At 56.4% G+C, this 26,182-nt stretch overlaps 1 protein-coding gene across 2 annotated transcripts in view; it reads left to right on the plus strand.

Annotated features, from left to right (window-relative positions):
• The window catches only part of PSD4 (pleckstrin and Sec7 domain containing 4), a 37,082-nt gene extending 14,488 nt beyond the window's left edge, over positions 1 to 22,594 (plus strand). The window contains exons 2-17 of one of the 2 annotated variants that reach the window (XM_057558810.1): positions 6,161 to 7,246; positions 8,332 to 8,457; positions 8,757 to 8,835; positions 9,327 to 9,708; positions 13,188 to 13,397; positions 13,845 to 13,925; positions 14,062 to 14,174; positions 14,397 to 14,455; positions 14,615 to 14,704; positions 15,758 to 15,801; positions 16,174 to 16,334; positions 17,397 to 17,467; positions 17,559 to 17,722; positions 18,251 to 18,395; positions 18,673 to 18,816; positions 20,339 to 22,594. In XM_057558810.1, the coding sequence (XP_057414793.1) occupies positions 6,272 to 7,246; positions 8,332 to 8,457; positions 8,757 to 8,835; positions 9,327 to 9,708; positions 13,188 to 13,397; positions 13,845 to 13,925; positions 14,062 to 14,174; positions 14,397 to 14,455; positions 14,615 to 14,704; positions 15,758 to 15,801; positions 16,174 to 16,334; positions 17,397 to 17,467; positions 17,559 to 17,722; positions 18,251 to 18,395; positions 18,673 to 18,816; positions 20,339 to 20,596 (3,102 nt within the window). In that variant the 5' untranslated portion in view covers positions 6,161 to 6,271 and the 3' untranslated portion in view covers positions 20,597 to 22,594. The remainder of the gene's footprint in view (positions 1 to 6,160; positions 7,247 to 8,331; positions 8,458 to 8,756; positions 8,836 to 9,326; positions 9,709 to 13,187; positions 13,398 to 13,844; positions 13,926 to 14,061; positions 14,175 to 14,396; positions 14,456 to 14,614; positions 14,705 to 15,757; positions 15,802 to 16,173; positions 16,335 to 17,396; positions 17,468 to 17,558; positions 17,723 to 18,250; positions 18,396 to 18,672; positions 18,817 to 20,338) is intronic. The other variant, XM_057558811.1, reaches the window with a different exon arrangement.
• Positions 22,595 to 26,182: the final 3,588 nt, after the last annotated feature.

The raw sequence follows: 26,182 nt of genomic DNA on the forward strand, positions 1-26,182 counted from the left end.
GTGAGGGACGCCCAGCCTGGCCCTGAGCCTTTGTTGCGCTTCACAGGCAGTAGTTTCTCTGGAGATCCTTTGGCCCTCTCCGCCCACCCTTCCCCCCATCCTCTCTGCCCCTACCCTATCCTCTCTGCCCTCTCCCTTCTCTGTCTCTGCCTGAGTCTCAGCTGACCCCACCTCAGGGTTCTCACCGCCAACTCTGTGTGTGTGTGTGTGTGTGTGTGTGTGTGTGTGTTTCTCTCTCTCTGCACATTTGCATGAAGCCTCCTTCCGTGTGGGCAGGATGTGGGGTGGCCCCTAGTCGTGTACCTTGGGTGCTCTGGCCCCAGGTTCAGGCAGGGGCGTCTATCCTGCAACTTGAAACCGGAGATGCTCGGGGAGCTGTCCTCAGGGGCAGCACCCTTAACCTGGCTTCTGCCCAGGGCTGCTGAGGGACAAGACAGGTCACCTCCTAAATCCCTGGATGGGCCAGGAGCCTTTGCTTTTTGCATAGGAAGGAAACATTTCCCGGGCAAAAGGAAGCAGTTTTCTGAGTTGGAAGCTTAAAGGGAGAGAGAGAGATGCACGCTCCAGATCGGACATCCCAGGCCGACTCCTGGGGGACTGAGGGAGCCCACTGGGCTGAGTCCGTGCTGTCAGGGAGGGTGGTTTGTTTGGCTGCAAGCCAAGTTAATCTGAGCAAGATGTAGTGTTTCTGAGCACCTCCCAAGGGCCGGGCCCAGCATTAGCACTCAGACCCCCTCCCATTGTATAGCAAACCTCTCAAGTAGCTTTATCCATCTTATTTCCTTCTTTCACAGGCAAGGAACCAGGTGAAGTTTTGGACCAGAGTCACATGGCTCGTCCACTGTAGCTAGGATTTGAGTCTAGTCTGTGAGCCTCCAGGTGTAGGGCGAGTGGGGGCCGAACGCAAGGCATTCACGCTGTCATCTTTCGCACTCAGGCAGGCTCTCCCCCCGCCTCCCATGGCCTTCAGCACCTCAGGGCACAGGCTGTGTGCCCAAGCGGGGGGGTGGAAAGCAAACCCACTCTCAAAAGGATGATCCAGGTGTCATCTGGGCTCCTTCCTGCCCTAAGATCAAAAAGACCTTGCCTTGAAGCCCAGGGCGGGTGTCGGGTGGTGGTGGGAGGGACTTATGTCCCCCGGTCCCCCAGCCGTGGATTTCTGTGTCCTTTACCTCCCATCAGCTAATGCAGGCTCAGCCCCTGCAGAGGTTACTCCGCTCAAGACAGGAGCCCTGGGGGCTGCCTGGTGGAGCGCTGACTCTCTCCCCCCGCCCCATCCTCAGCTTCCTCCCTAATCCTTCCTCTCACTGGCTTCTGGACTCAAAGCATTTTTTTGGATTCCAAAGAGCCATCGCACTTCTTCCAGAACTTTTCCTTAAAAGTTTTCTCTTCCTGAGCCATCACGATGCTTAGAAAAATGAAGGGCTGCTCATTTCAGAGATAACAAAGCCTACCTAAGAAGCCTGTGGCAGACACTTTCTCCCTCCTTTGTTCTGGTTAAGATGCCTGAGGGATTTCAAAAGCCATATCACTAAGCATCGAGGGTGAAAAAAGAAAGGTAAACCAAGAAAATGCTAGACACATGAGACCTAGGCTCTGCTCCCCAGTTCCTGTGTGTGTTTGTGTGTGTGTGTGTGTGTGAGAGAGAGAGAGAGAGAGAGAGAGAAAGGGAAACTTCTTAAACTCGCATTTCTGGTGGAGAGCACAGACAAGGTGGTTGAATGGGTCCTGAAGTCTCCTTCTCTCTGTCCAGCTACTGCCTCAGAGCCAGAACCCAGATGAGCATTTTGGCTGCTGGGCTGGCCTGGCAGGAGCCACCTCTGGAAAAGCTCTGCCCTAAGGGTTCTGGGCTTCCTGGAAGGAAGGTGTGATTGGCTCATGGCCAGACTGGCCCTCAGGGGGAAGTCTTCATGTCGTAATGAGGCTAAATCTCCTTCTCCAAGCCTCAGTCTCCCCAGTCCTGTAGTAAGGTTGTTGAGGAGGGGGCTTTCTGAGGATCCATCCACCCATCCACCTACCCATCTATTCATCCACCCCTCCATCCATCTATCCATCCAACTATCCCTCCATCCCTCCTTCCACCCTTGCATCCATCCATCCATCCATCCATCCATCCATCCATCCATCCACCCATCCACCCATCCATCCATCTATCCATCCAACTATCCCTCCATCCCTCCTTCCACCTTTCCATCCATCCACCCATCCACCCATCCATCCATCCATCCATCCATCCATCCACCCACCCACCCACCCACCCATCCATCCATCCATCCATCCACCCATCCACCCATCCCTCCATCTCTCCATCTTTCCTCTTATTTTCACAAACATTTCTGGAGTGCCACCTCTGAGTCAGGCAGGCCCTGCCCTGAACAGTGGGGGAAACAGGTGAATTAAAGTGACTCCGCATCAGAAGAAATTCGTGCTTCGTTCAATCCATGAATGCCCAAAAGAATTGATTTATGGGTGGGAAGAGAGAGTGCTGCTTAAGGGAGCTACAGACCGGGGTTTGGATCCCAGCGTCCCCACCCACCAGCTGAGCTCCCTGGGCACGTTCCTGAAGCTCTCTGAGCCTTGTTTCCTTATTAGTAGGAAGGCGATGTCACCACGTGTCTCCCTCGTGGGACTGAGCTCACAAGACTGAGTCCGGGGCTGCAAAGCCTGAGCTGGATGAGTGGCACACTGCAGGGGCGGGGCCCTCTTGGCATAGGGTTGGGTTGTCAGGTACAAGACAGAATGCAGAGCTTAATTTGAATTTCAGATAAATAGTGAGTCAGTTTTCAGTATAAATATGTCCCCAGTATTGGGCATCCTCTATTGTTTACTTGCTAAATGTGACAAGTCTACTGAGAGCCCATGTGCACCCATGTGGACCTGTCTGCCTGCCTGGAACCAGGACACCCGCCACCAGCCTCTGTAACCCCAGGTGTCTCATGGGTGAGCCTGAGCTTCTCAAGTCAACACTAACCCTCAACTTTCTAACCACTGGAACTAGAGGATAACGATATACCACCAGAACTTTGAAGTTGGAGTGGGTATAACACAATTGGTCACTAAAGCGATTGTCGGTCACCATTTCCACAGCGAGACAGCAGTAGCAAGAAGCTCAGAGAACCTCCTTCTTGGCGATTACATTTTGGGAAGGGAAGCCAAGCTAGAACCACGTGGGTTAACACACTAGAAATTACGCTGTGGAGTAAATGCTCTGAAATAAGAGCGAGAGGGATGGCGTGCAGACACACCTCTTTCTCCACCACGTGCTGGATCTGTCTGTCCCTGCTTCCCCCCCAAGTCCCCACCTCACCTCCCTTGGGTCCTTCAGTTCCCCTCAGGCCCCAGACATCTGTTGTCTTCTCTTTGGTCTCTGGAAAGCTGCTACAGCTTCTCTGATTTTTCTTTCCCTTTGAATCCATGGAGGAAGACCCCATTTCCTCTGGGAAGCCCAATTCAATCCTTGTTTATGTCTAGCATGGTCATTAACATTTACCTGTATGGCTGCTTTGTTTCATATACATATTTATTTATAAGGACCTATTGGCAAAGAGGGACGTGTGGGACTCCTATCTTGCTAAAAATTGCAGGGCACCCTTTCCACCAGCCACTGCCCACCATTTCCCCTTCCCATTATTGGCATTTGAACTTTCCTGTCAAGTGATTCACTGATGAGAGGAGGAGAGTTGATGTCATTTGGGCAGAATGCTGTGAGGCTTCTAAGGTGGGCACACATCGGATGGAATGTGTGGAGGAGGGAGGATGGGGTGGGGTGTTTCCAGAGGGGAGCCAGCTAGGCACAAATAGACCAGGTCTTGGCGGGGAGGGAGGGTCAAGGGGTCTGGGAAGGGAGGTGGAGATGCCTCGTGTTCAGGTGCCTGTAAAGTAGGTGCTTCCCGGCACCTCTGCCTACCATCTCCTAAATGGAGCTGCCTTCCCAGAGTTTCCTGTACCCTAAGGGCTGGATGCTTGAGAAGCCTGCTGTGGTGGTGGTGGGGGTGTCTCACCTCCTTACTCACACTTGGTCATTCTCCAGGCAGGCCTGGGGAGGGAGGTTGGATCCAGAGGGCTTGCCGGAGTATAGGCAATGGGTTCTGGGTGCACTCCCTCCCTCCCTCTTGGTGATAGGACTATAGCAGGGCTCTGCCCTGGGATGGAGAGAAAGAGCCTCGAATGATGGCTGAAGCTGAGCTAAAGGGGTTGGAGACCCAGGAGGAGCAGAGTTCAAATCTACTGGCCTCAGAGCATCAAATACAAGATTAAAAGTAAGAAACGGCCCCACCTCTTGGGAAGCCTCAGTCTACTGGGGAGGCCAGCTGAGAACTCAGTGGTAGATGGGCCCTTCCTGGGGGCTAAAGCTTCAGAATCCTGAGGCCCCAATTCAGCAATTACAGATTCTTGCTATGCTCGCAGTGAGGAATATGAGGATCGGGACAGAGGGAGAAGTAAAAGCCCAGAAAGGGATTCTGGTTTTGAGAGACTTTTTTTTTTTTTAACATCTTTATTGGAGTATAATTGCTTTACAATGGTGCGTTAGTTTCTGCTGTATAACAAAGTGAATCAGCCATACATATACATATATCCCCATATCTCTTCCCTCTTGCGTCTCCCTCCCTCCCACCCTCCCTATCCCACCCCTCTAGGTGGTCACAAAGCACCGAGCTGATCTCCCTGTGGTATGCAGCTGCTTCCCACTAGCTATCTGTTTTACATCTGGTAGTGTATATATGTCCATGCCATTCTCTCACTTCGTCCCAGCTTACCCTTTGAGAGACTTTTGGGAGGATGCTTTCAAGGGGAATTAGAAACTGAAATTCGTGCGGGTCCTTTCTCTCTTCTCTCGGGTGCCTCCTGAAAGAAGGAACAGTGCCCAGCCGAGCTTTCTTGGTGCCCTTAAACAGAAGGACCCCACCCAGCCTTTGTTTCCCAGCTCTGAGTGTTCCCGTTGATTGAGTGTCTCGTGGTGGGCCGTGAAGTAGGTGGGAGTGAGTATCAGGAAGTTACGCACGGTTACAAGTCAGGAGCAGGGGTGTGTGTGTGTGTGCACGCGTGTGTGTGCTTTTGTTCCCCCAGATATTTCAGAATGGCTTACACGCACACACAGTCCTCAAAATAGAGATCTGTGAGTGAGGAAAGTGAGGCAAAGGGAAAATAAAAGCTGTGACATGGTCTGGGGTGCACTTAATACAGGAAATGCGTTCATAGGGCCTGCGGACTTAACCGACACTTCCTGAGGGCCAGTTACCGAGGGAAAACAGGTCGAGTTATGAGTTTCACAGTGTCCACAGGATCAGAACAAGCCGGTTGTTCTGAAGAAGCAGGGCCACCCCGAAAGCCCTGTAACCTGGGGACCACGTGCAGGGGATGGAGATGCATGCTTCTAGCAAATGCCCCACGAGAATCCTTGGCTGCATCCGATTAGGCCCGGCTCAGAGTGCCAATGTGGCCAATGCAGCGGGCAGCTCTGAGGAGGTGTGGGGCGGCCCCAGCTCCCCGCTCCCCAGAGGGCAGCCGCCTCCTCCCCGTGCAGCCCAGGTCCGCCCCGTGGGCTGAAACATCCTCCTGAGCCAGGCTGCGTGGCTGGAACTGAGAACCGGCCAGTGAGCTATGGTGAGGATGCAGGCCCCAAAGACAGGAGCCTTGGGAAGGGGAAACAAGACCAGCTGCGGCCTTCCTTTCCTGGCTGCCTGCTTCTCCCTCGAGTCTGTTCCATTCCCCTCACCTCTGGCCCATATCTGTTTGGCTCCCACGTACATTGGTCTCCCCATCCTTCTTTTGGTTTGCTGCTACCTTCCCGCTATTTTGAGACATTTCCACCTTCTGCACCTGCTACCAACCATCTTAGCCTTGACCTTCTCCAATACAGGGTCCCCAAAGAAGGGTCTGGCTTGCCCAGTTCATCTCTTTCAGCTCAGCCACTCGGGCCACCCTCAGCCAACAGACGAGTGTCTTTGGGGCAGGTGCCGCCCTGGCGCGAGCAGTTGCAGTTGTGGGTCAGACGGCGTGTATGGTACCCTCCTCACCCCCGCAGGGCTGCGGAGGGCAGCGGCCCTTGGCCCGGGCTATGGATGTGGCAGGCACTCGAAACCACGTGTAACTCACTGGACGTGTGCTTCCAGGGGCTGAGAGCCCAGTGCTAACCTGCCTTTGCTTTGGGTACTTCCAGGGTAGATGTGGGGTCCCAGTCACCCCGCTGGCCGGTGCTCCCTCTAATCTACACAATGGGCTTGTGAAGGCGGATGCTTTTGGGGACTCCTGTGCAGCTTGCACTCTGTGGATGATGGGCGACGGCGGACTCTGTGAACACCCCGAACCCATGGAATTTCTCGACAGCTATTTGGGAGACCACACGCAGCTCCACCCAGGAGCACACCTGAGAGAGACACGCGGCCACCCTGACCCTCTCGAACCTTGCGGGGAGCAGACCTGGGCCTCTGACCCTCCTGATTCCACGAGGCGAGATGTTCATCCCAGGGGCTCCAGCCCAGAGCCCACGCATCCGGGGAGCGGCTCTTCCCAGGAGGGGGCAGGGCAGAAAGCAGCATCCCCCGGGTCACCCCGGGACAGCCATCCTCTGGGGAGCCCAAGCCAGAGCCAGAGCACGTCCACCCAGGTGGCGTTCTGGGCGGGCATCCTGCAGGCCCAGATGTGCGTCCTGGACCTGGAGGAGGAGCTGGAGAAGACGGAAGGGATCAGAGCTGAGCTGAGATGCTGCCTCCCCACGGCGTCTCCCGACCTCCCCGCTTTACGCTCCAGCCCGGCGGGACCCCGGGACTCAGGCCTCCACCCCAGCCCACCCGTGGACGTGCACGAGGCCTCGGGGGAAGATAGCAGCGGGCCTGAAGGGGAGAACCGGAACCCGGCATGGCCGAGGGAGGGCGTGCCAGACTTGTCCCCGGAGTGGGGTCCCGAGGAGGAGAGCATATTCTTTGACAACCCCCTCTTCCTGGAGAGCCCTTCCTTGGACCCCAGTGTGTCTGAAGCACGCTTTTCCTGGGGGTTCTCAGATCCCTGCGCAGATGTGAGGACCGGGCCCCAGAGCCCGCAGACCCTGGAGCCCTCACCCCCAGGAGGCAGCGTGCTGTGGGAGCTGGGCAGTGAGCCGGATCTGGGGGACAGCACAGTGGATTCCAGCGGGCACGCCACACCGCCATTCCCTGTGCCCACCTACAGGCTGCACTCCTCCTCCTGGGCTGTGGTGGGCACCACCGAGGGGGCTCCCGCAGCACCTCCCGGCCAGGAGGAGAGCGAGGTAAGCAGAGCCCTGGGAACCAACCCCAGGCTGTACGTGGGGACACGGAAGGAAGGGCCTTCCTCTGTGGTCACCAGGACCAGAACTCTCTTCCCAGATGCTGGGGCCTTTGGGGATCCTGGAGCAATAGAGCAGAAAGTCAGGTCCACTGTGGCCTTCAGAATTAGGGGAAATTTTACGGTCGCCTTGATGTCAACTGAACATGATGGCAATTAACGTTAAGGCACAGATGTCTCCCCTCTCGCCAGCTCCAAGGGGCTGCACGTGGACACATTTGGAGAACAAATAGCTCCTCCGGTTGCGGCGTGTTCCAGGCCAATCTCGGGCTCTCCCTCTCCCACCTCGAAGACATTCCCAACTGTAACAAGGCAGGGGTCAGCCTGCTGGGGTGACCTCTGCCCCTGGTGGGGAGGCGTCTGCTTTAAGAGGCCTCTCTTCTGGGGAGGGATTTCAGCATTTTGTTACTTTTAGCTCACCATCTTTCATTGTATCCAGTGTCACCCGAACAGGCCCACGTGACAATGGCAGAGGTCTCGGTATCAACTAGCACGAGCTGTAGGGACAAGTTACGTGAGCACATTTTTCCCAGGGAGGCCTCTGCTTAAGAGATAAGGAAACTCAAGATGGCAGAGCAGGGCTGTAACTTTCTAATCTCTGTGGTCCCAGAGAACAAGGGGAGAGCTCATAACCAGAGCAGCTCTCTCCGCTGACCCCGAGATCAGAGGCCTGAGGTCCCTGTGCACGGCAGCCGTGCCTGTGTCCTGTGATGTGCTTTCAGGGGCCCGGTTGCTCCAGGGCCCCGGGAGTCCTCAGAGGGAGGCCTGGGAGGCCTGTCCTGGGAGCTGGCCGTTTGCGCTCATCTGGGAGGGCAGGGCCCAGCCCAGTGCCTGGGGGCTGTCACCCTCTCTACAGCACAGCCCCTCCTTGGGCAGATGCTGCATGAGACAGGGCCATCTGAGCAGCCGGACAAGAGAATACTAGAAGTCAGTGAGCACGGATGAGGCCCCAGGGCTGGAAGGGTGTCAGGAAGGCCCTGGGAGCAGTTTCCCTTGGGCAAACCTCTCTCTTCTCCTTTTCTTCCCTAGACTCCTCTGGGAGACAGTCTTGCTCCTGCCCGATCTGCATCATCCTGGGTGGACAAAACATTGACCTGGGAAACAGAACGTGTGGGATCTGATGCCAGCCCTGCCACATATCCTGTGCAACCTTGGGCAAGTCACTTCCCCTCTCTGGGCCTCAACTTTTCCATCTGTAGAGAAGGAACATGAAGCCAGTGATTTCCAGGGCCCAGCACCAGCACCCCTAGGATGTGGGTCCCATCCGAGGTGCCTCTTCTGAACTGAGGCCCAGACCAGGGTGTGAGGTCTGGGTGGGAGGACAGCAGGGAGACAGCAGGCCCTGTATACTCATGGTCCCTCTTCCCTCCCTCTCCTCCCCCCGTGCCTTCACTGCCCCCTTCACCTCTCAGTGCCTCCAGGGCTCACAGATGCCTCTGTGTCTCTCTCAACAGGCTCTGCCAAGTCTCGAGGGCTGGCAGACCAAGGACGTTCCTTCCTGGCCCCAGGGGCCTCTTCGCCCCCAGGACAGAGGTGAGATCCAATATGGGGTTTGGGAAATTGGGTGGTTGGAGGCTTTGGAATCTGGAGTGGGCACAGAGAGCATTCCCCAGGGGTGTCATTAAGGAGTCCCCTTGTTTTGTGTTGGAGCCAGACAGACTTGGGCTTAAATCCTGCTTCTGCCTCTGTGACTTCATCAGTACAATGGGTTTTAAAATACTCATCTCGTAGAGTAAATGAAGAAATGTACAAAAGTCCCAGCCTTTTGGATGCCTGGGTCTCAGTGGTTTAGCAAACCCTGAAACCCCGGTTGCCTTGGGGCTGAAGTTTTGGGAGTCGTCTGCCCACTGTCCCTACGTGTGGTGGGTCACTGCCCGACGAGGGACAGAATGTGCAGCTCCAGGGAGGAGCCCCGGGACGGGGGAGCTGCTGGGGGTGGCAGCCCAGGCTGTTCCCTGGCTCTGCCCCTTGGCCCTCAGCCTGCCCCTCGTCCCGTGCCAGCTTCACTCTACACTCTTCCTCAGGTGACAGGCATGCAGAGCGTGCCCAGGAGTCTGCTCCCTGCACCGTGTCCCCTGGCCCCTGGGGGAGCCCAGCCTCTTCGCCGGAGCCGAGCAGCCCTGAGTCTGAGGCCAGAGGCCCCAGCCCCCGGCCCAGCCCCCTGTCCTCCCAGGAAGGCAGCCCGCAGCTCTGGAACCAGCCCCCGGGCAGCGTTCTTCCCACGTGGATGCTAGATACTACAAGCCCTTCATTCCTGGAGACGGATGGGGCAGAGCCAAGTTCCCTGGAGAAAGAGAAGACAGGAGAGGCCCCAAGCCCAGGGAAGGAAGTAAAGAGTGAAGGCCCAGCCAGGACTGCCGAGGCCGGAGCCAGCCAGCCTGACGTTCTCTTGACTTCTACAGAAGGGTGAGTGTCGTTCTAACCACCCTCTGCCTCCTAATTATGCAGGCATTTAAGAATACCCGGTGTGATTCTTTTCCCATATAGGTTCTTACAAAATATTGAGTAGAGTTCCCTGTGCTATACAGTAGGACCTTGTTGTTTATCTATTTTATATATAGTAGTGTGTATATGTCAATCCCAAACTCTCATTTATCTCTCCCTGCCCCCCAACCCTTTCCCTTTTGGTAACCATAAGTTCATTTTCTATGCCTGTGGGTCTATTTCTGCTTTGTAAATAAATTCATTTGTATCCTTTTTTTTTTTTTAGATTCCACATATAAGTGATAGCATATGATATTTGTCTTTCTCTGGCTGGCTTACTTCACTTAGTATGATCATCTCTAGGTCCATCCATGTTGCTGTAAATGGCATTATTTCATTCTTTTTTTTATGGCTGAGTAATATTCCATTATGTGTGTGTGTGTGTGTGTGTGTGTGTGTAAATATATATATATATATATATACACATACATACCACATCTTCTTTATCCATTCTTCTGTTGATGCACATTTAGGTTGTTTTCATGTCTTGGCTATTGTAAATAGTGCTGCTGTGAACACTGGGGTGCATGTATCTTTGCAAATTCTAGTTCTCTCTGGGTATATGCCCAGGAGTGGGATTGCTGGATCATATGGTAACTCTAGTTTCTTAAGGAACCTCCATACTGTTCTCCTTAGCGGCTGTACCAATTTACATTCCCACTACAGCGTAGGAGGGTTCCTTTTTCTCCACACCCTCTCCAGCATTTACTATATGTACACTTTTGGATGATGGTCATTCTGACTGGAGTCAGGTGACGTGAGAAAAGCACATTGGGACTTAACATACTAATATCTATTAAGCCAGGATTATATGACTGAAGGGTTTGGTAGCACAAGAAACCAAAGAGCAGACAGTCATACACGTGGCACAGGACTTGAATGTGTCGAGGCAGAGCCAGGGAGATGTGTCCATGGCTGGACACCAGGAGAGGACTGGGGCGGGGGGCGGTGTGCAGCGAACCTGACCTGACCAAGGCCATGTGCCCAGAAAAATGGGGGTCATGCTAGGCAGGTCTGGGGAGAGGGAAGGTCAGAGCTTGTGATGTGGGGATGACATGCCGCTTTGAATTTGAGGATGTGTCTGGGAGGCCCAGGGTGCTGACTCGGATCTCAGGGGAAGCTGGAGCAGCAGGGAGAGGTTGGATTGGGAACAAAGGAATGGTGGATCTTGAGGTCCATAGCAGGACTAAGTAACCCTAGAATTGTGACCAGGGGTAGGAATAGTCCAACTGGAAAACCATCCTAGATGCCCACCTGCCCCAAGGATGCTGCATGAAGGCTGTCAGCCCCTAGGATCTCTACATGGGGAAGGGGTTTTGTTGGCCAAATTGTGGTCATATGAAAGAGACCAGGGGAGACCAGTGATGGTTCAGGTCGTGGACCTAGTGTTGGACTAACTGGAAGGTTAACTCCACTCCCATCTCGAAGTCATTGGGTGATGGTGAACCTCAGGCAGTGCCAGAAACCAAAGAAGCCTCTTCCTTCTGCAGCTGGAAAGCTACACTGTCCCTGAAGTTCAGAGTAATCAGAAGAGTCTCTAGGTGTCTAAAAAGAGAGGGTTCATGATACCAAAAATGAAAGTTAATTCAACCCCAAATAAAAGTAAATCCACCTAAAATGAGAACCATACTTTCACAGTAAATAATGAAAAAAGGTTTAATTGATGCTTTTCTTGGTAAATGACACTAAACATTATATAAGTAAATTTATTTAATCTTATATTTAATACACTATAGGAGATTAATTTTCCTGGCCTAATTTGATGGCCCAATGAGATGTCTTTCATTCATCCTTAACTTTCACAGTGAGGTCGTAAGGGTCTATTTAATTTATCATTTTATGTTATTTTTTTATTTTTGGCCGCACTGAGGTGGCATGTGGAACTTCCCCAACCAGGGATCGAACCTATGCCGCCTGCAGTGGAAGTGCAGAGTCTTGACCACTGGACCACCAGGGAAGTCCTATTTTATTTTATTTTATTTATTTATTTTTTATTTTATTTTATATCAGCTTTATTAAGATATAATTCACATACTATACAATCCATCCATTTAAAGTATACAATTCCATAACAGTTTATATTTGCCCTGTGGGGTTTTTTTCCTCAAAGTGCCTTCCCATCTAGATATTATTTTAGTAACAACACTCACTGACTAGGTCATTTTTGTAAAAGTATTTGAGGGCTTTGTCAGCTGATACTCTAAGTAGCTCTCTTTAGATGTGACAATCGTGTCATTATTGTTATTTTCTCCTCTTCAGTTGTTCACTGGACTAATTCTTCCCGTTCCTCACTTGTCAGTGGCTTCCCAGGTGATCCCTGGAATCTTCCAGCGTCACTTTCATGGCCTTCATAAAATCCTTTTTGGCAAGATTTGTAATTTCAGTTTTCAGTTGGCTTCCATTATGTTTGCCCTGCCTTGTTGGATGTGGATGAACCTCAGGAAGCAGTGAGAAGTTACCAGCAAAGACGCTGACCCAGCTGGGGGCAGAGATGTACATTTGTGTTAAGTGGAAAGGGCTGTCAAGTGCAGCCGAATTTTATAAGTGGGTAATCTGTCGGTGAACATTTTCATACTGTGATAAGTTTTGCTTATCTGTACAATCCCTGACTGCAGTAACCTGGATGATGACCATTCCACTAACGAGGATACCCCAATACCTGGTTGCAATGTTGCAGGGAAAACGCAAGAGTCAGGGAGAGATTGGGCCGGGTGACCCCTGAGATTCTGAGTGTCCTCTGAGTCTACCGTGAGGGTTGCTGGGGCCTGTGCACCCTCTGTAGGGCACCATCCAAAGCCCCTGCTGGAAGGCCCCCTTCTCTACCACAGGGCTGCTGATACGGGAAGGCAGGGGTTGGAAACAACCTGTGGCAATCCCAGCTGTCAACATTCCTAAAGCCGGTCTCGCTTTCTGTTCTCGCTTCACCCTTGCACCTTCCTTGGCTCCAGATCTAGGAGTGGAGGCTGGAGGCTGGAGCTGGGGGAGGGGAAGGGGGGCAAGGAGGCATGATGGGGAGGGCAGGACAGGTGAGGGACACAGGTGGCTGCTGACATTTGGGGAGGTATTCCCACCCCTCCTTGGGACGGACTAAACACCACTGGGGTCTTCAAAGGGCTGCACCTGCCACCTGAGGAAATGCTGGTACCAAGCTCGGCTCCGGCCCTTGCTAGCTTTGTGTGAATACTGCCCTCTCTGGGTCCTCCTGGTGCCCAGGTCAGGCCAGGCAGGCTGTGACCCTGCCTCTTCCCCGGGGGAGGCCCTGGTCCGGCTCTTCCCCGGCCACACGAGGCCCTGGAGCTCCAGCTCCTGCCCTGAGCTCTGGGCGTGGACTCTAGGCACACCCGCCCCTACGACTGACCCCAAGGACGCTTGACCCAGAGCCCCTTTGTATCCATCCCAAGCGGGAGTCTGAGGTCACCGATGGACTTTCGCAGGCCTCCTGAGAGCCCCGTGCCCGAAGCGCAGCCCCCAGAGGAAGGCCAGAGGCCCCCAGCTGGAGACAAGCTGGCGAATGGCGTCAGGACCGACAAGGTGGCCTGGAACTTGGCCTCCCGCCTCTATCGCCTGGAGGGCTTCCGGAAGTCCGAAGTGGCCGCTTACCTGCAGAAGAAGTAAGGGGCTTTGAACCTGAGCGAGGCCGGAGGTCGAGTCAGGAAGCGGAGGCGCAGCCGGTGGGCTCCCTGCCCGCCTGTGTCCCTCCGGCCCGACCACTGACCTCTCAAGCCTTCGTTCCTGTCCCGTCCACTGCACCCCTCTCCCCTTTGCCCCCAGACCCTTGCCTTGCCTGCCTCTTCCTCTTAGTCACCCTTGTGTCACCCTCGACCCCTGCTTAGAGCCGCCGGACCCGGCGACCTGCCTTCCCCCCACCCCAAACCCCTGTCCCTCCCACTCAGCATCGGATGGGTGCCAGTGCCCCCTTGGCAACTAGGGTCCAGCCCGGCTGTGCCTTTCCCTTGATCTCACCCCCCAGCCCCCGTCAGGCCCCAGGATATGTGCAGGCCCTGGGGCCCCCAGTCCAGAACCCCAAAGCAGGCTTCATCCCCACCTTCCCTCCACAGCAACGACTTCAGCAGGATGGTGGCTGAGAAGTACCTTTCCTTCTTCCAGTTCGGAGGCCAGAGCCTGGACCGTGCGCTCCGGTAACACCTGGGGGCCTTCTCCGGGGAGGAGGGAGGGATGGTGGGGGGCAGTGGCACCCCCAGCAGAGGCTGGAATCTGATTGGCCCTGAGCTCTGGGGCTGCTGGGCTCTGCCTGGACTCTGGCCCTCCTTCCAGGGGCTTCCTCCACGCCCTGGTGCTCAGTGGGGAGACCCAGGAGCGGGAGCGGATCCTCTACCAGTTCTCCAAGCGCTTCTATCACTGCAACCCTGGGCTCTTCTCCTCAGTAGGTAGGGAGACGCCGGCCCTTTGGGGGGACCGGGGAGAAGGATGGCAGGGAAGTGTCCCCAGTCTGCTTTGGGGGTTCACTGGGTGGTGGCTGGTGGGAGTGTGTTTGGGGGGGGGCGGCTCTGGGGGCCCAGAAGCATTTGGGGGTCTCCCCGCCCAGGGTGGGCAGAGGAAATGCAGGAGTCCCAGTTCCAACGAGCTTTCTCTCGGGGGGGGGGGGGCAGACTGCGTGCACACCTTGACCTGTGCCATCACGCTCCTTAACACGGACCTGCACGGACAGGTGAGAGCCGGGGGGTCCGGGGAAAGCGGAACCGAGGCCTGGGCTGGGGGTCAGGGAGGGCCCTGGGGCCCTGGGGAGGGTTCGGAGTAGCTGGCCGGGGGTCTTTCTGTTGGGGCCGGGCATGTGTGCCAGCGACCCCCCCTCTCCACATGGCCACAGAACATTGGGAAGAGCATGAGCTGCCAGGAATTCATAACCAACCTGAACGGCCTGCGGGACGGCGGGAACTTCCCCAAGGAAGTGCTCAAGGTAAGGCACGGGGGCTGCTCAGGGCCTGGAGCCTTGGCTCTTTGTCCCAAGGGGAACGTGAGCTCATGCCTGGCTTTGCCGAAACATCCTTGAGAGGGCAGGCCTTCCTTACCGAAGGGAACTAAAGGTGGGGGCCCCAGGCCAGCAGTATCAGCATCACCTTGGAATTTATTAGCTTGTGTGAATACACAGGCCCCCCGCCCTGGACCTACTGAATCAGAATCTCAGGCTGGGCCCCTACAATGTTCTGTCATGCTTCTGGGTGATTCTTAGGCCTGTGAAGTCTGAGAAGCACTGGTTTTTGGTTCTCAGGGCAGAGCTTCAAGTGGTAAAAGTCTAGAGCTAGGATTCGGGAGACAGAGGTTCCAGGGTTTGGATTCTAGTCTTGGGCAGCTCACTCCTTGGCCAAGGCAAGTTCCTCCAGGGCCAGTGACCATGTTACAGGGTTGTTATCACAAGCTGCTTAGCCCAGGGCCTGGCCCACAGTCTGCTTTCCTAAGCAGTTAGAGCATTTAGTCTCTTGTCTAGTCAGTGAACATTAATTGAACACTTACTAGGTGCCCGGTGCCCCACTAAGGTGTGGCCAGGGCTACAAAAGCCAGCCAGCCACATTGATGTGAGTACTCTTGGTCATATCATTTCAAAGTCACAGCACCTCGTTTATTCATTCACTCACCGTACACTGACTGCCCCTGTAGTCAGCTGTTCCTGTAGCGTCAGATCTCTCTGGGCAGGACGGTGTGTGGGTGATTCGTTTCCCCTTCAAGGGAACTAGTTCAGGCCTCGCTAAGCTCAAGTAAGGACGAGGATTGCTTTGATCATCCTCGTGTCTCTAGCTCCCAGCACAGTGCTCGGCACACGGCAAATGCCCCGTATGTTGCTGCACGTGTGCGCGGATGCGCGGATGCGTGGGCTGCCTCCTGCTTGGGGCAGAAGGGCAGCTGCATCGGGGTGGAGGCGACAGGCTGCAGCATGCCCGTCCTACCTCTGCCAGACAGAATGTGCGCCCCACGGCCCGAGGCTCCCGGGCCCACCTGTGTGTTTCTGTTCCAGGCCCTCTACTGGTCTATCCGAAGTGAGAAGCTCGAGTGGGCCGTGTAAGTGAGACCCATCTTTCCTCCCCTCCCTCTCCCCTGCCCTCCCTCCACCCACCCACCTGAGTTGGAGAACTCGGGCCCCTGGACAGTGCTCCCCTCTGTGTGGGTGGAGCCGGAGGCGGGGCAGCGGGCCAGTCTCAGAAGAGGGTGTAGTGGGCCAGGGAACACCTGGAGGAGCCAGAGGTGGCGAGGGTGTGGGGATGATAGGGAGTGATGGGTTGCCTTTGGAGGAGGACTTCTTCGGGGGTGGGGGGTCCTGAGGTGTGGCTGCCCAGCAAGAGAGAGAGAGGGTGGGGGTCCTGAGGTGGTGGTGGGCCCCTCCTGATGGCCTCTGGCCGGTCAGCACCCCCAGCCTGATTCTCTGATGTCCAGGGATGAAGAAGACGCAGCCAGGCCCGAGAAGGCCCGGCCGTCTGCCCTGGCTGGCAAGATGAGCAACCCCTTCCTCCAGCTGGTCCAGGACCCCACGGTGCCCACCTACAAGCAGGGCATCCTGCCTCGGAAGATGCATCAGGATGCGGATGGCAAGAAGAGTGAGTGTCTGCCTGCTGCCACGCGGGGGCATCTGTGTGCCCGTGAACGGGGGGTGTGTGTGCAAGTGCCGTGCTCAGGGACACCGTGCAGAGAGACGGCAGGGGCGGAGGTCAGGCAGCCCGTGTTCCTTCCTCAGTGCTGACCGTGAACCGGGGTCTGTGTAATGTGCTGGGGGCTGCGGGAGGGGTGCAGAGGCAAGACAGACCTAGGGACCCCCCCACCCCCGAACCCCTGTGCTAGGGTGGGAATTAGACAAGCACACCAGTGTCTGGGATAAAAGGAGGAAAGAGCTGCGTGGTGTAGGGAGGCCTGCATCGAGTACGGGGTGTGGAGGGGGGCAAGGTTTCTGTTTTTGTTTTGGGGTGGAACGTGGGGGACAGGATAGTTAAGGCTTCTGGGACGCAGTGGTCTCTGAGCTGAACCTTGGAGGAAAAGAGGGTCTGCTTATTTGTAGTTGGGCAGAGGGATCCCCACTGAGAAAAGAGCACGGGGCGTGTGACAGAGGATGGCGTGAGGTGCATCGGGCCTCATCCTGCAGACTGTTGAAGGCTCTGGAGCCGGGCAGCCACGTGACCAGAGCAGGAATGGGATCCCAGATGGGCTGGGCTACGGTGACCAGCCAGGGAACTGGCATGTGGCTGTGAGAAGCCACATGAGCAAGGGCAGGAGGTGACCGTGGGGAAGCAGGCCTTCTGCCCTAGCATCTGAGCCCCTGGGCCTCTCTGGATGGGACCAGAAAGATGTCTGAGAAGAGCTGTGCTTCTTGGTGGGGGGTGGGGGGGGGCGTGTTTGGAGTCAGGATGGTCTGTATGAGCGTTGGCTTCTGTGGTTGTTTGTAAATAGTTCTGTTTTGGTGTCTAAGAGTGGTTGCCCATGTGTGAGACACGGTACTGCCTGTTTGTGATTGGTTGTGTTGTGTTGTGTCGGTGTGCTTGGGCATGTTTCTCTACACCCTGGGGAGGGACTGGAGTTGGGGGAGGGGAAGGGGGTGGGGGACAGTGTGTGTCTGAGGGTCCGGAGGGGGGGCCACCACCCACCTTTGTGTTCTGCTCCTGGGGCAGCGCCGTGGGGCAAGCGCGGCTGGAAGGTGCTCCACACCGTCCTGCGAGGGATGGTCCTCTACTTCCTGAAGGTAGGGAGGGAGTCTGCACCCGCGACGGGCAGCACGGGGGGACGAGCAACTGATGCAGACCTCTCTTCTGAGCCCGTGTGCCCTGTGGCAGGGAGAGGACCACGGCCTTGAGGGGGAGAGCTTGCTGGGGCAGATGGTGGACGAGCCGGTAGGGGTGCACCACTCGCTGGCCACTCCCGCCACCCACTACACCAAGAAGCCGCACGTCTTCCAGCTGCGCACGGCCGACTGGCGTCTCTACCTCTTCCAGGCACCGTAAGTTTCGGGGTGGGGGGAAGAGGCAAGCGGCAAGGCCCCAGCTTTCCTCCCTGACCCCCTCTCATCCTCTGACGGCTACGGGCCCCACCCTGGGGGGAGGAGGTGCCGTCCTGACCAGGCCACCTGAGATGGGCTGCTGGCGGGGGTCCGGCTACAGCTGGAAGCCGGGACTTCCTGCTTCCGTCCCCTGCCCTTGGCCCACTCCGCCACTGCACCACCTCTTCCCTGAAAGTCCGACTGAGCCTCGCAGTTCCAAACAGAGGATTCTAGGAAGTCACTAACACTCGATCATTTCTTGGCATTTGATATAAACTCTATTGCCTTCCCAGATTTGCCTCTTTGTCCGCTGAGAAAAACCACAAGCGGCGGTCAACCACCTCGGCCAGTGGCAGGACTTCTGGCTTTTGTCGGCTCTGAGTCCTGAGCTGCCGGGCGGCTGTGCAGACCACGGGAGGCTGGGGGCGGGGATAGGTGATAGCACCGGACTCTGTGGTCCTGGGGACAGACGGCCACCTCTCCCTGCAGCACTGCCCAGGAGATGACTTCCTGGATCGCGCGCATCAACCTGGCTGCCGCCACGCACTCGGCGCCGCCCTTCCCCGCCGCGGTGGGCTCCCAGCGCAAATTCGTCCGGCCCATCCTGCCCGTGGGCCCCGCCCAGAGCTCCCTGGTACGGCCCGGGGGAGGGGCTGGATGCCGCGCGGGAGGGGGGTGCACCCCGGAGGACTAGGAGGGACGAGAGGCTGTGCAGCTGGCCTAGGAAAAGCGGGGGGGAGGGGGAGGGATGGGCTGAACCCCTAGGCCCGGGATCGGGGATCGAGCTGTACACCTGGGCCCAGGAACGGAGGCGGGGGGGTGGGGGTAGGGGGATTCTTGGGCTGCCCACCTGGGCCCGGAACGGAGTGGGAGGGCTTGGAGCAGCTTCCCCCACTGCCTCCCGCTCCCAGGAGGAGCAGCATCGATCCCACGAGAGCTGCCTGGATGCTGCCTCCGACGACCTGCTGGATCTGCAGAGAAACTTACCGGAGCGGCGGGGCCGCGGCCGAGAGCTGGAGGACTACCGCTTGCGGAAGGAGTACCTGGAGTACGAGGTGAGGTGCCCGCGCCTCACCTTCCGCCTGGACCCTCTGCCGCCCTCTCGTGGCCGTGGCCGTCCCTGCAGCCTTGGCTCAGGGGCAGGCAGGAGGTTCTCCTGTGAGAACACGGGGTGCTGTGTGCGCTGTCTGCGCACAAGTGTGTGAACACGCGTGCGCAAAGTGTGTGTGTCCGTGTGCACTCGGGCCGCTTCCCCTCTTGTCCTGGGGGCACATAGCAGCTGCTTGTCTGGAAACACTCTTAGGGAATGTTATTTTCATGCATGTTTTTTCTCCTAAGAGTATATTTGGCTTTTCCTACATTGAAGGGAAAGCTATATTTTAACAGCATTATTTCTCCTAATACCTACCTAATAATAATAATAGGCAGTATTTCTGAAGCTTGCATTGCATGGATTATCTTATTATCTAACCACTCTGGGGGTAGGGGCAGTGATCCTCATTTTACAGACGAGGAAACTGAGGCACAGAGAGATTAAGCGACTTGTCCAAACCTGATACATTTTCAAGAGACTCCAATTACATCCGTGCCTCGTGTATGGTCGTAACTAAGGAATGACCTTTATTAGCTCTCTGATCGATGCTGAAATATTTTTTCCCACCCAACACCCACCCTGCACCCAAATTCAGGAGGAGGGTAGGTGAGGGGCAGTGTGGGAACAGAAGGGGTCAGAAGCCACCCAGGGGCAGAGAGGGGAGAAGGGAGCGTCAGTGTCACCTCCTGGCTGTGCCCATCGGCCCTCGCGCTGCCCTCTCCCTTTCTTTCTGGCTTATCCCTTTGGCGCGATGGCTGCATCCATGGCTGGGAGCGCGCCACTTCCCAGAGGCCCCGGCGTGTGGCCGATAGGACCCAGCTCTGCCCGTAGCATTCCAGCCTCTCCCTACCACTGACTGACCAGCTGGGACCTTTAGTAAGGCCCACCCCTCCCTAGGCCTCACTTCCCTCTTTACAAAGCAGAGCAGTGACTCCCACCCAACCTCCCAGGGCTGGGTTGAGGATCCAGCGGGCTGGAGGGTGGGAAAGCACTAGGTGAACTGGGAACTGTATCCGAAGGATGCTAGTTACAGAGGCCCAAGGAGTGTTAAACAGATGAGGGTAGGTAACGTCATACTCTCCAGATGCCAATTGTTAAAACGCCACGCAGACTCAATTAGGGTTGAGTACAGATGTGTGCTGTTTGTGTGCAGTGCTGCACAGATCTCGGGCCTAGCGGGTTACGGATCTTTTAGTGTCTCAGCGATGTAACGTGCTCCAGAGATGTCAGTTACAGCACTACACGGGGTTGGCTGTTAGACCAGGGCTGGACTTACAGGTGTAACTATAAAACACCCAGGGCACAGCAGGGTCTGCAGACACGGTTGCTCAAGCAGATGCTAGCCTTTGGCCCGGCACTCTTTCTGCAGGAGTCTTTATCGCCATAGCATCATTCACATGTGAGCTGTCTGTCCCTCACGATCCCAGGCCCCTCCCGACCTGGAGCCAGGGTGGTGCTAAGGTGGCGGGGCCCGTGTGTTGCAGAAAACCCGTTACGAGACCTACCTGCAGCTGCTGGTGGCCCGTCTGCACAGCCCGTCGGATGACCTGGACCTGTGGGAAGAGCAGCTGGGGAAGGAGGCCGGAGGCCCACAGGAGTCCAAGCCCAGCCTGAAGAAGTCCCACTCCAGCCCGTCCCTGCACCTGGATGAGGGCCCCGCCACGGCCAAGGTCAAGCGCAACATCTCAGAGCGCAGAACCTACCGGAAGATCATCCCCAAGCGGAACCGCAATCAGCTGTGAAGCGGGTGCCCCCTCACCGACTCTGCCCCCCACGGCCTGGGGTGGATGTGGGATGAAGCCCCGAGGAAGAGCCTTGTCTCAGCGGGTGCATGATGGTGATGAGGCCCCGCCCCTCCCCCCGCTGAAGGACAGCCTTGCTTCCCTGTGGTCCTCCTTCCCTCCCTCGTACACAGGAGTTTTCCTAATACCGCTGCCCCCGCCCCTGGCTGCTCCCGAGGGCGATGGGAGGTCAGGAATTTGGTTCCACTCCCACAGTTCATCCCATGTCACCCTCCATCCCTTCAGAAGCCACAGCGGACACCTTTCCCAGGCCTGCGGGCAGCTCAGTGCTTATTTGAGAGTCAGAGTACTCGGGGACCCCAGGCCTCCGGGACAGAGGCTGGGGCAGCAGAGCCCTCTGGGCAGACAAGCTAGGGGAGTCACAGCCCTGAGGGTGGTCTTGCTCTGGGAATCAGGTGGCCTGCTGGGAGAGGTCCTGGGAGACCCCAACCAGGCCCCACCCACTGTGGGGACAGCCTTCTGGGTAGGGGCAGGGATGCGGCGAGTTCAAGGGCTCAGTGAGGCTGACCCTGGGGCCCCGGCCTTTGTCTCCTCTCCCACACATCACCCACTCGCAGTGGGCAAACGAGAGAGGCCCTGCTTTCCACGGCCAATTGCTGATCATCAGAGCAGAGCCGATGGTGGTCAGTGAGGGCCGGAAGGGGTGGCGGCCTCCAGAGCTCGGTAGAGAGCCCTGGAACGAGGGGCCTCTGCCTCCCCAGAGCAGGGAAGGAGTTCTCTCCGGGTTCAGACCCTAGGGAGGCTGAGGGTAAGAGGTGGTGACACATTCGCATCCCCTGGGGGCTCTGCAGAGTTGGGGGGGGCGGCGGGTGGAGGCCTGTCTCCCTTCCCACACACCCCTTCCCTGAAAGCTCCGTTCCCGAGGGGCTCCAGGACCCTTCCGGACCCCTCCCCTGCCCCAGCCTGCTCCCAGGGGCCTTTGCCACCCTGCCTGGGAAGTCCCCTTGTGCTCCCTCGGGCTGGCTCCCAGCTGGGCTGTTCTCTGGGGGAGGTTCCGGGCCCTCGCGGACCCGAGGCTCTGCCTGTGGGAAGGAGGCTGGGCTGCAGGGGCAGCTACCATTGTCTCTGTTCAGCCAAGTGTGCGAGCAGGCGGCCCGCCAAGAGGGGCCTCTCCACTGCCCGCCTGCTGGCTGACGCACGGCCCCTCCGGCCTTCCTGCCGGCCCTGTCCTCCCCTTCATGCTTGTAACCAGCCTGGAACTCCACCAGGTGGGGCTGGCACTTGGGGGCCACGGCCGGGGCCCAGGGCCGGGCCACACACCCAAAGTGTGCACAATAAATGCCAACAGAGAAGGAGGTGTGTACGAGTGTAGGGGGAGGGGAGGGTCAGCCAGTTCCGGGCAGCTGGGGCCACCTGCGGGGTGGCAGGCCGCATCCCCCTTGCCGTGTGTGCGTGTCTGTGTGAGTGTGCATGTCTGTGGGCGTGTATGTAACACACTGAGCATGTGCAGGAGTCACATATGTAGGCTGTCACAGCTGGAGGGGACCTCAGAATCATTTACTTATCCACTCAAGTGTTCATTCTTTCATTTCACAAGTAATATTAGCTACCTTTTATGGGCCAGTACTATGGGATTCAAACACGGATTAAGCACAACCCTGGCCTCCAGGAGATGACCATCCTGCTCTCTGGTTCCCAGGTGGCAGTGTAGAGACACGCTGGAGACATTCCCATCCTACACCCAGGGATTCAGATACAGTAGGTCTGGGTCAGGGACACCAATAAGTACTTTTAAGACTCCCTGGGCAACTCTTGATGTGCAGTGGCAGTTAACAGTCACGGCAGAGTCCGGTCGTCTCATTTGATTGAGGTGGGAGCCTAGCGCCAGGTGGACGTGACTTGGCCCAGGAGTGATGCTTACAGGCTGAATGGCCGTGAGTGGGTTATTCGACCTCACTGACCTGTATGCTTATTTCTAAAACCCGAATAAAAGGCAGAGGTTTGTTTGCATGGGTGCATGTGTGTGACATTTCCATGCTTCTTTGCTCTTGTAGAACTGGCATCTCCCTTTCCTCCGGGCATGTGAGGCCTTCAGAACCAGGTGACCGTGGCTGCCGGGTCCCCCTCTGGCCAGTGCTGCCCAGGCCCCCGCTGGCCTGGAGGCCTGGGGAGGTGGAGATGGGTTGTTGGGCTGTGGTTATGACATGTGACCACCAGGGGGCGGGCTTGCATCTTCCAAGCCTAGGCGGCCCAGTTGTCCAGCCACAGCTGTGCTCCTGGAAGAACAGGAAGTTAGGGTGCCCCCCTGCCCCCCCCCCCCACCAGAACCAGGCCCTTGCACTTCCCCAAACCCACAGTGGCCCAGCCAGGCCTCCCACCATCTGGGGAGGTCTGATCCAAGCAAAGGGTTGGGACTTTGACATCTTCCTGCAGATGGAGAGGAAGAAGTTTCTGGAGCCTTATGGGGACAGCCTAGAACTCCCTACAGAACTGTCCCAAGGAACCTACAAAAATGGAAACCAAATAAGTCCCCAGTCCCAGTCCTGGGTATGGAACGGATCAAACCCCACGGGCCTAGACTCACCTCGTCTCCACCCTACTCTTCTTTCCCACTCAGCACTGGGTTGGTCCATATCTTCGCAGGAGAAGGGGCTGGGCACAGGTTCTTGGTGAACAGCTCAGACTCCATAAGGCTGGTTGAAGTTTGCCCTCAGTTCCTCCTTTCCCACCTAGGGAGTTCAGCTAACCAGGAGATACCCCAGATGTAACCTCTTCCTGGTCTCTCAGCATCTCTGCTCCATCTGGCTTCCTGCTGAAGACATTCATTTGTTTGTTGTTTGCCAGGCACCAGGGAGGAGTTAAGATCATTAGGGCCCGAGGCCTGGGTCCTTTCCTCTGGGGGCTCCGAGTCAGATGGAAACAAGTGGGGCGTGTCCTGCTCGGCAGGAGCTGGGCTGGAGGGTTGAGGTGGGATAGAGTGAGAGACACACAGTGGTCAGGGTGGGCCGAAGCTGGATCGTAAAGGACCTGGTGTGCAGCCCAGGAGGGTGGGTTTCCAGCAGAAGAGTGACGGGCTCATGGCTTGGGAGATAGTCTGGGAGTTTGGCTTTAAGAAGATGGAACAACTTGAGTAAGTGAGCCTAGAATAGGGTAGATTATGGCCTGGAGATGTTTTATACTATGCAAGCAAATTTTCTGTAAGTCTAAAATAAAATGGGGGTGGGGAAGAGAATGCCCTGGAACCTTGGCACAACCTGGCCATCCACATCTGGCCACATCCCTCTCCCTTCCCCCGACCCCCCAACTTGCTTGCTGCCCGTACTTAGGGGGTTTCCTGAATGCCACACTGCCTAAGGGCCCCTTCCCACCGCCCCCTCTGCCAACACCTTTGCCTCCAGCTATCCTGCATCTAACTGGCCCCCATCTCTACCTGTTCCCTGCCTTCTGAGGAAGCGATGCTCCCTGCATTCCTGGAACTGACGCCCCCCACTCGTGCCCACACCCCTCCCCCTCCCCATGTCCTGCCTACCCTGACCTCGCCCTCAGGGGTCCCGTCTGGGTTTTCAGCCTATGCTCTACCCCTTCATTATCTTGCCTCGCAAACAACTTGAAGTATCGCCATCATGAGGAAAAAGAAAAGCCTGCACTCGACCGTCTGCTGCCTGTAGCCGAGATCCAAGGATGTGTGGTCTTTGCCAGCCCTTTCCCTCCCTCCCCTGGTCCCGTTCACACCGGGCACGTTGGCCTCCAGCCACTGCTCCCCACTGATGACCCTCAATCATCAAATCCAAAGTCTTCCCAGCTTCCTCACCTCTCAGCCACCCTCGGCCCCGTCTGCCCCCTGACCTGTGGAACCTGCACGAGGCCCAGTGTGATCCGGCCAGTTTGTTAGTTTCTTGTGCTTCCGTTTGCTTCTCTATAAAATGCGGATAATAGCACTACTTACCTCACAGAGTCCTTGTGAGGATTAAGTGAAATTATGCACGTAAACAGCTCAGAACAATGCCTGGCACAGAAGGAAAGCCTGTTAGCTATTAGTACTGGCCTTGCTGGCCTTCCTCAGGCACCCTCCCGCCTCTGGACTCCGGTTTACATTCTGCCCTCAAACGTGGCGTCCTGCTCCGAGGCTGGGCCTCTGCGCTCAGCTCTCCCTCTGCCTGGACTTTGTAAGTGACAGATGTAACCTCACATGGGCTTTAGCAGAATAAGACATTGTTTGGCCCCAGTAACTGGACAGTCTGTGTCCAGGTCGGGCTCCACACTGAGCCAGGAACCTGTTTCTCTCTTGCTCCCAGGCCTAGGAGGGCAGGAGCAATCCTCACGGTACCGAGGTGGCCCCAAGAGCTCCCAAGACTCCCTCTTCTTGGTACAAATCTAGCGTGCAGAGAATATCTGCTCGTTGGAAATTTCAAACTCAAGTCCAGGGTAGGGTCTCTTTGAGCAGCATACCTTGGGCCATGTGCCCACCTCTGAGCTAATCACTAGGAGCCTAAGGTAATCAGAGGCCTCCTTCCGAGATGGGGGTGGGGTGTGGAGGCAATGCCACCCAAAGGATGGAGACTGGGACCGGCTGCTGAGAAATTCGGAGTGCTAGGACAGGGAAGAGGCAAAAGCCATTGCCGTCCACATGCCATCTCCTCCGTGAAGCCTTCCTTGAGTCTTTCTCGCCCCGGTATTCCCTATCACATCAAAGCCTAACTTTCTACGCCCCTCCCCTGCCCTCCCCTCCTGTCTTTCCTGTCTCTTTGCTCCCAGTAGAACATAAACCTCCCAAGGGCGGGAACAGGGCTGGTTGTTTTCCATGGTATCCCAGGGCCTGACTCCTGGTGTTGAAAAAGGTAAATCTCAAAACTTTATCCTCCCTGGGCTTCTGGTACTCCATGTTCTCCTGGTTCGTCTTCTGCTTTCTTGCATGTTCTTTTCTGTCTTTCCTCCGCTTGTCACCTCCCCCCTCCGCCCAGCCTGAACTCAGCCTTTTCCCAAGGGGGGACTCTCAGAGATCTTACCTGGCTGACTACAGGGCTGTCGCTTTAGCTTCTGGGAAAAGCCTCCAAATCTAAGCTCTCAGTCCTGATCTTTGCTCTGAATTTCAGACCTGGAGTTCTGTCTGCAGGACGTGGTCGCTCAACAAATCCTCCTGGAAATGGTAAATTTCTGTACAGATGTTACTGATTACACGGGAGAGTGAACTTAGGATCATCTCCCCTAAACCTGTCCCCGGCTGACTCCCCTTTTCTATGAATGATTCTGTGACAGGTCGTCCATTGCTTTGAAAGACAACATACCAGCATGATGAGGAGATTTGAGCCAGATGGGCCTTTGCTTCACCTTGGGTGTCAGGTAGAAGCTTCTGATTTTCTGGATCTCTTTGTCCCCATCTGGTGTGACACAGACAGGGTTGGGGGGGAGGTACATGCACAGAGAGGCGCTGACTCCCTCACTGAGCGAATGAGGCCTGGTAAGTGACCGTGACAACCCTTTCACCTGGCCGCCGAGAGACTCCAGGCCGATGTGCAGCTCAGGTGCAGCCGCTCAGGACCCATTCTTCCACCCATTCTATATTTTCTGTGCTCCTGATGCTTTATT

This window comes from Balaenoptera acutorostrata, chromosome 12, assembly GCF_949987535.1.
Source record: "Balaenoptera acutorostrata chromosome 12, mBalAcu1.1, whole genome shotgun sequence".
Classification (NCBI taxonomy): Eukaryota; Metazoa; Chordata; class Mammalia; order Artiodactyla; family Balaenopteridae; genus Balaenoptera; species Balaenoptera acutorostrata.